Source organism: Hibiscus syriacus, unplaced genomic scaffold (assembly GCF_006381635.1).
Source record: "Hibiscus syriacus cultivar Baekdansim isolate YM2019G1 unplaced genomic scaffold, ASM638163v2 tig00111067_pilon, whole genome shotgun sequence".
Taxonomy (NCBI): Eukaryota; Viridiplantae; Streptophyta; class Magnoliopsida; order Malvales; family Malvaceae; genus Hibiscus; species Hibiscus syriacus.
In genome coordinates, this window is record NW_024062969.1 from 1,177,477 (window position 1) to 1,186,236 (window position 8,760).

At 32.5% G+C, this 8,760-nt stretch overlaps 1 protein-coding gene across 1 annotated transcript; it reads left to right on the forward strand.

Moving 5' to 3' along the window:
* The first annotated feature begins 498 nt into the window (after positions 1–498).
* On the forward strand, positions 499–7,106 carry LOC120151701 (probable metal-nicotianamine transporter YSL7). The gene is given in 7 exon segments (XM_039164081.1): positions 499–868; positions 871–972; positions 4,000–4,154; positions 4,959–5,056; positions 5,143–5,277; positions 5,357–5,546; positions 5,650–7,106. Coding segments are annotated over 7 exon segments (2,082 nt in total). The 5' UTR covers positions 499–570; the 3' UTR covers positions 6,754–7,106.
* The last annotated feature ends 1,654 nt before the right edge of the window (positions 7,107–8,760 follow it).

Genomic DNA, 8,760 nt, shown 5'->3' on the forward strand with positions numbered 1-8,760 from the left:
TTAGTACTCTTCAATTTTAGTACATAAATTTTATTTTTTTTCAAAATCATACCTAACGTTTAATATAAGTTTCAATTTGGTACTCACCATTAAAAATTTAACATAACTAATGTGGTATTTTTATATTTTTCAATGATGATGTGACATTATCTTATGGTGACACATCAACATCACAGTTATGTTTTTAATGACGGGTACCAAAATAAAACATAAACTAAATATTAGGTATGATTTAAAAAAAAAAAATTTGGGTACCAAAATGAAATTAGATTAATAGATTAGGTACTAAACATGTAGTTGCCCCTAATTTTTAATAGTAAAACAAGCAAAAGAAAAAAGATATTAATAAGCTAATGGCTATTTATGTAATTTACCCTAGATATAGAGCAATTTCTTTATGCCGTACTCTATCCACCCTATCATCTATAGAGTATTTTAATAATTTCTTTCCTGTGAGTTTAATTTTCCCGATCGGTGGACAGTTTTAGCTATAAAATCAATCCGCTTTCCAATAAAAAAGATTCATTTCAATTATTAAGGGATAAAAGATTCCTAAAAAAAAGTAGAGAAATGGATGGGAATAGAAGAGACGAAGATAAGTTGGAGCATGGATTCGAAGTAGTAGAAGAAGAAGATGTAAACAAGTACAAGAAGGGGGCTGAGTACGAGATGTCGGTGGAGCAAATCTTCGAAAGAAGGCAAGTTCCGCCGTGGAGGAAGCAGCTAACGATGAGAGCCTTGGGCGTGAGCTTCGTGCTGAGCATATTGTTCAGTTTCATAGTAATGAAGCTCAATTTAACGACCGGAATCATCCCTTCCCTCAATGTCTCAGCCGGATTGTTAGGGTTTTTCTTCGTCAAGACTTGGACTAAGTGCTCCAGAAATCTGGCCTCTTCCGGCAGCCCTTCACCCGCCAGGAGAACACCGTCATTCAGACCTGCGTCGTCGCCTCCTCCGGCATCGCCTTCAGCGGTAAGTTTTTATTTTATTCTCTTTGGTTTTTAATATTTTGGGTAAACTATATGTTTAGTACCTAGATTATAACTTTTGTTCTGTTTTATTACCTAAACTTTAATTTTTTTCAATATTATATTTAACATTTAGTCTAGGTTTTTATTTGATACAAATCATTAAAAACTTATCTATAGCGATGACTTGTAGTTACTTTCCATTTTTCAATACTCTACGTATCTTGTAATGCAAATTTCATCTTATTGGTGCTGTTAAGTTCTTAACGTGAAGGTATCAAATTTAAATCTAAACTAAATATTAGATATGATTTTAAAATTATAAAATATAACTAAATATTATATATGATTTTAAAAATAAAAAATGATAATTTAGATATTAGACATATAATCTACCATTATTTTTATTATACAAAGAAAATAAAAAATTTCTTACATTGAATTAGTTTAAAAATAATCTCACAAATTAGATTAGGAATAGGAACACTGTATAATCGGGTCGGGTTAGCTATTTTGGAGCGAAAGGGGGAGCACCATGTAATTCCGATTTCAATGGAGGGAAGTGTCAAGTGAGTGGGGTGAAGTTAGGAATTTTTTTCCTTGCGTAAACTACACATTTAATAATCTAACTATCATTTTTGTTGCAGTTTGGTCAGCTAACTATTTTTTTTAAAAGCATACTTAATATTTTTTTTTGGTGAATAAAGAAACTAGTCTAAAAAGCTAAACTAACTTCTGCCACTCTCGTTTTGGAGTAAGCTGCGAACTGTTGAAGGTGGTCTGGGGAGATAATGCACCTCTAAGTCCTTCGGTGACGCCAATTTGGATAAAGTATCAGCCACTTTATTCTGGTTTCTTTTAACATGCTGGAACTTCATTGTCCACTCCTTTGATTCAAGCTCTCTTATGTGTGAGATTATTGAGTATCTCCCTTGTTGATCCTTGTTCCTTTTCAAAAGGTGGATTGCTTCTAGGCTATCCGTCTCTACTTCAACTTGTTTTTGGCCTAAATCCCATGCACACTTCAAGCCCGTATATGCTCCCCACAATTCAGCTTCAACTACCGAGTAAATTCCGATGAATTTGTAAAAACCCATGATACATAATCCGTCGTTGTTCCTGATAACTCCTCCGCATGATGTGTTCTCGTATGATGGGTTTCTCTGACTGTAAAATTATTGATTTGTGAGTTCCTCGGTTATTAAAAATTACAAAATAGTCTTCTGATTATAGGGAGTTGTTTTGTTGAGTCTTTTGACTATTAAAATTTACAAAATGATCACTCAACTATTCATTATGTTCCAAACTCATACTTTTCTGTTAAAAATCAATGGTAGTCTGAGTTGGATATTAATCTACTATCTGAGATATGATAGTCATTTGAGATTATGAATTTAGATTTTATCATATCTCATATAGCATATTAACATCCAACTAAGACTGTTGTTAATTTTTTAATGAAAATGATGAATTTAAAATATAATAAATAGTTAAGTGATCATTTTATAACTTTTAATAGTTGAGGAATTCAAAAAAGTAATATCCAGGATATTTTATAATTTTTAATAATTAAAAGACTCAACAATACTTTATAATCGAAGGACTATTTGTACACTTTACTCAAAAAATAATTAAGTATCGTTTATATTTAAAAGCTAGGTGCACATTTGGTAAATTATTAATTGGACGAAGCTCTTGCTTTGGGGAATGGAGTCATGATAATGGGTAAGGACTAAAGGTTAAGATTGAGAAAGCCACTAGTTCGCGTGGTTATCACAACACTGGTAAAGTCAATAAGATTTAACTTTAGTCACCCAAATGAAAAGGAATTTTATAATTATTCACAATTCACACTGTTAAAGTCAAGCTGCCATTATGTCTTCTTGTGTGTTTCCACATTGTTTAAAATTTGTCCATGTTCTTCTTCCATGATTACCACGTCATTGTTGCCTTTCATTACTATACTTTAATCCACTTTTTGTTTATTTTTTTATAAAACTGGCCATTAGTTTTTGGGTAAACTATATAGTTAGTACCTCAACTATAACTTTTGCTAGGTAAACAGACCACTGTAAACATGACATTTTTTTCAATGATGATATGACATTATGTTATGATGAGACATTAGTATCATGGTTAATTTTTTAATCATGAGTAACCTAAATAAAATCAAAACTAAAAATTAAGTATGAATTTTAAAAAAAAATAGTTGGATGATCAAAATAAAACAAAAATAATAGTTAAGGTATTATAGTTTACTCAATAATACACCCAAGAAAACACACGTCATGAATAAAGTTCAAACATATAAAAAACAATCCTGGTAGGACTCCAAACCTCAAAACCATTTGACACCACACATGTTAACTGAGGGACACAGCAAGACGAGTGGTTTTTTTTACCTGTCTTAATTTCGACTTAAAAATGAAGAGTTTTCATCTGACTTTGATATATCCTTGTTTTTTCTTATAATGTTTTACACATTTCAACTGGACTGGAATAAATTTAAATATTTTTTTAAATAATTAAATATTTAAATAATAGTGTTTCATGCGTCTCGAATTTTTAAGGTGTCATACTTACCTTAAATGGTCAACATATGGAATAATGAAGATGCATATATGATGTGCTGTAAAGATGAACATAGGTCATTGCAAAACTGTAACACGAACAAGTTCCATTGGCGATTTTGGAAGCCCTCGTTTATCTTTGATGTGAAATTGTGTGACATACTACTTTATATAATGGAAAAATGGTGAAAATGCCATGCTGTAACCTAAAACCATTGAAAAGAAAAACATCAATTTTAGGATAGCTTCACCTATCACAGATTTTATCTTATGTTAATTACATAACAAATTTCGTTTACAGTATACAACTTGTGGTTTCAGTACATATTCTGAATTGAAACCTTTGTAATGTATGCAACATTACGATTGTTAAAGAGAATTTCATCATTCATTTTGCTTAAATGACAACCTCAAACTGATCTGCAGAAACTTTTATGCTCACTTTATGTGCTTACTAACAGGGGGGTTCGGAAGTTACCTCTTCGGAATGAGCGAACGCATCGCCAAACATTCAGACGATAACGGCGGTTTCAAGAATCCGTCTCTCGGATGGATAATTGGCTTCCTCTTTGTTGTTAGCTTTCTTGGTCTCTTCTCCGTGGTGCCCCTTCGGAAGGTACACTATACTTTCTGTGACAATGTGTTCAATGAACAAAGAAATGCTAATTTCCAAATGCACGATGTCTGTAATAGTACATACATGATTGTTTATAGGGTAAAGTACATAAATATTCTCACGATTATAAGAGGTTGTTTTGTTAAGCCTCACGAGTATTAAAAATTATAAAATTATCTCTCAATTTAAGGGTATTGTTTTGTTGAGTCCTTCAACTGTTAAAAATTACAAAATGGTCACTCAACTATTCATATGTTTAAACTAATTATTTTCTGTCAAAAACTTAATGACCATCTGAGTTTCTGTCAAAAACTTAAATGACCATCTGAGTTAAATGTTAACCTACTGATTGGAATATGGTAAAATCATATTTTAATGATGTATGCTAGCACCCTGTTGCTTTCAAGCATTAGCTCAACGACCTAATATTTCAAGCACTGGCTCGACACCGTAATGTTAACGAAGAGTCGATTCACAAAATATAATTCAAACGGTTATGAGATTATATTTTATTATGTCCCAATCAATAGGTTAACATTCAATTCAGACAAACGTCAATTTTTTAAACGGAAAAGGACGAGTTTAGAATATATTAATAGTCGGGTGGTCATTTTATAACTTTTAATAAAGCAATACTCTATAGTCGATGGACCATTTGTTTACTTCACCCTAGTATAATATAGGATTGAAACCATTGAGCTGATAATAAATGATAATTTTGCAGGGAAAAGGTTTTTTTCTTTTTTTTTTTCTTTTCCTGTGTTAACCTCCATAGCCAACTTTTTGTCCTCTTTTTTTTCGCAGATCATGATCATAGACTTCAAGTTGACATATCCCAGTGGTACTGCAACTGCACATCTCATCAATAGCTTCCACACTCCTCAAGGAGCAAAGCTAGCAAAGTAAAATCAGTGTCATAGTTTCGAATTTCTAATTGAAGCTGATCGTTTCGACATATATACATTCTAATCCTTTCATGCTTTTGTAGGAAGCAAGTAAAAACATTGGGTAAGTTCTTCTCTTTCAGCTTTTTGTGGGGTTTCTTTCAGTGGTTTTTCACTGCTGGAGAAGATTGCGGATTTGCTAGCTTCCCTACATTCGGGCTTAAAGCATACGAGTACAAGTGTGTAAAATCAGTTCATTTTAGGATAATATATTTTAGAAACAAGTACTGAAAGTGTCTCCTTTTGCTAATATTTCAGGTTTTTCTTTGATTTCTCAACAACGTATGTGGGAGTAGGGATGATTTGTCCCTACATAATAAACATATCAGTGCTGCTTGGAGGAATAATCTCATGGGGTCTAATGTGGCCCCTCATTGAAGAAAGAAAGGGTGATTGGTATGCTGCTGATCTTTCCTCGAGCAATATGCATGGCCTGCAAGGTTACAAGGTTAGTTTCCTAATACCATTGAAATTGTAGTTCCCCGACACGATATATCAATCTCAAGATATGTTCTTCCTCATTGACTCTTTCGACTTTTTCGTAACTCCAGGTATTTATTGCTATTGCCATGATTCTTGGTGATGGGCTATACAACTTTATCAAGGTGTTAACTAGAACCCTCACAGGCTTATTTTATCAACTTCGAGGACGACAAGCTCTCCCCATTGCAGACCAGCACTCCCCTGATACCTCAGAGAAGCTATCTTATGATGACCAGCGCCGAACTCAAGTCTTTCTAAAAGATCGGATTCCTACATGGTTTTCTATTGCAGGGTACGTAACGATTGCTTCGGTCTCCACCATCACTCTTCCGCACATATTTCACGAACTCAAATGGTATTTTGTTTTGGTCATCTATATCTTTGCACCTGCACTGGCTTTCTGTAATGCGTATGGAACTGGCCTGACGGATTGGTCCCTTGCTTCAACCTACGGCAAGCTAGCAATTTTTACCATCGGAGCTTGGGCAGGTCCGAATGGTGGAGTCCTTGCAGGCCTGATAGCATGTGGTGTAATGATGAACATTGTTTCAACAGCCTCTGACCTGATGCAGGATTTCAAGACCGGTTACTTGACCCTTGCTTCTCCTAGATCCATGTTTGTTAGCCAAGTTATCGGCACAGCCATGGGCTGCATAGTTTCACCTTGTGTCTTCTGGCTATTCTACAAGGCATTCCATAACCTCGGACTCCCCGAAAGTCAATATCCTGCTCCATTCGCAACCGTTTACCGCAACATGTCTATATTGGGGGTGCAAGGCTTCTCTGCTCTACCAAAAGACTGCCTGTTGTTGTGTTATGTATTCTTTGGTGCAGCCATTTTGATAAACTTATCTAAAGATATGCTGGGCAACAAATGGGGATCCTACGTTCCACTTCCAATGGCAATGGCAATACCTTTTTACCTCGGCCCGTACTTCGCCATTGATATGTGCGTTGGAAGTTTGATTTTGTTCGCCTGGCAAAAGTTAAACAAGGAAAAGGCAGATGCATTTTCTGCGGCGGTTGCGTCCGGATTGATCTGTGGTGATGGTATATGGACTTTGCCGAGTTCAATACTCGCTTTAGTCGGGGTTCAACCACCAATTTGCATGAAATTTCTCTCAAGGGCAGCAAACGCTAGGGTTGATAAGTTCTTAAATCCACAAAGTTGAATTCAAGTCCACCAAGTGAGAATATGCATGCAAAATCTATAGATGCTTACGTTAGCCATGTAAAACAGCATTTATATGTTATACATGCATGTTATTTTTCCTTGTTTTCTTCTTCATCCAGTGTTTGTTGATGTACAACGAAGACGTGCGAGGTTGCAGAAGAAAGTTGAAACACAATGAAAGTATGGATTGGCGTGAAAGGATGTAATATATTTTATAGATGAATGAAAGAGTGAAAAGATAATGAGAGGTCATATATATGGTTGATACAGTCTTTGTTTTAGCAAATGTGATGCGTACATTACTTGTTTGCCTAAGTTATTCAATTGAAGTTGGCTCATTTGTTGGCATTATTTATGAATCTATAATACTATTTTGTTAGCTTTTATAGGTATTTAACGTTTACTAAATCAAACCATACCAGATAACTATCTCAAGTTTGAGCATGACGTCTACAATAGATGTTTGAGCGGTCATTGTCAAATGGTTAAAAGTTATTTAAACATATATTCTTGTAATAACCTCATACCAATAAAAAAATGATGAATTACATGGTAGATTAATTTTGTTTAAGTTTTATACATTTTTCTCACCTAATCAAAAAAGTATAATATTTGATCACTTTCATTTTTATTTAATTAATATTGGGTCATTTTTATTTTTATTTAATTAAGATGTGGTCATTAAGAGTTAACTGTCGTTAAACCTTTAACAAAATTTTTAGTGAAAATATAACATTAAAAAGCGTAAATTACACAAATGATCACTAATGTTTGAATAAGTTTTCGTTTTCCCGCACGAACCAAGCGATCTTAGTAGTAAAAGAATTGTTGTTATTCTTTGAGGTCACGGGTTCGAGCACCGGGAATGCCAGGAGTGTGAGCGTTCAATGTTAAATGATTAAGAGTTATCTTTGAACAGATATTACCTTGTACCTGCTTTAGATTAATAAAAAAAAAATTTCGTTTTCCCCATTGAAATTTCAAAAATAACAAAAGTGGTCACTAAATAATCAAATATGTCCTTGAACAATGATTTTATATCTACTTTATTCCAAAAGGTTTCTAATTTTTTGTTTATCATTCGAAATATTTGATTGTTACATGTTCAAAAGAGTTAATTTCTAAGTTTTATTTTTGATATATATATATATATTGGAAAAATTAGAAAGTTTTTGGTGTAAATTAGATATAGAATCATTGTTTAAGGACTTATTTGATATTTTAGTGATCAATTTGTTACTTTTGAAACTTTAGTGGTAAAAATGAAAATTTACAAAAATATTAGTGACAATTTGTGTAGTTTACCCTTTTTAATTTTATAAATTCATTATACCATGAATTTGTTAAAGATCTAATGAAATTAACTTCAGTTATCACATCTTAATTAAATAAAAATAAAAGTGACGAAATATTACTCTCTTAAGGTTAAGTGTACCCAGTTCATTTTTAAAATTTTTATTTAAATTATATTATTTTTAAAAAATTACATAGAAAAAATAAATCTAAAATTTAAATGTCTATAATACATTATCCACATATACAATTTAAAAATTCAAATTGCATAATTAAAAGATAAAACTTATTAAAAATAAAATTAAAGAAACACAATTAAATTTAAAATATTTTTGAAATTAAAAAAATAATTTAAGAACTAATATTTAGAATATTATGGTGAAATAATTTAAGAAACTAAGTATTTAGAATGTTAGGGCAAAATAATTTTGGAATTAAAAATAAAAAATCTAATATAAATAAAATTAAAAAAAATATAAGAAACCAAGTACCAGCTCGACATATTCCAGTTAAAATTTTGTGATTTGGGCCTAACCAGAAAATCCAAAAGAAGTGATCAGGGTACCTAACTCATAAAATTCAAGTATTTTCAATATAAATATCCGATACCTTTTAACTGAGTCGGCAGGTGGGCGAGTTAAATAATTCAAGTAAAATATTTTTTAAACCACTGTTTAGACCTAGACCTAGAGATTTTGTTGGTTAACGGAAA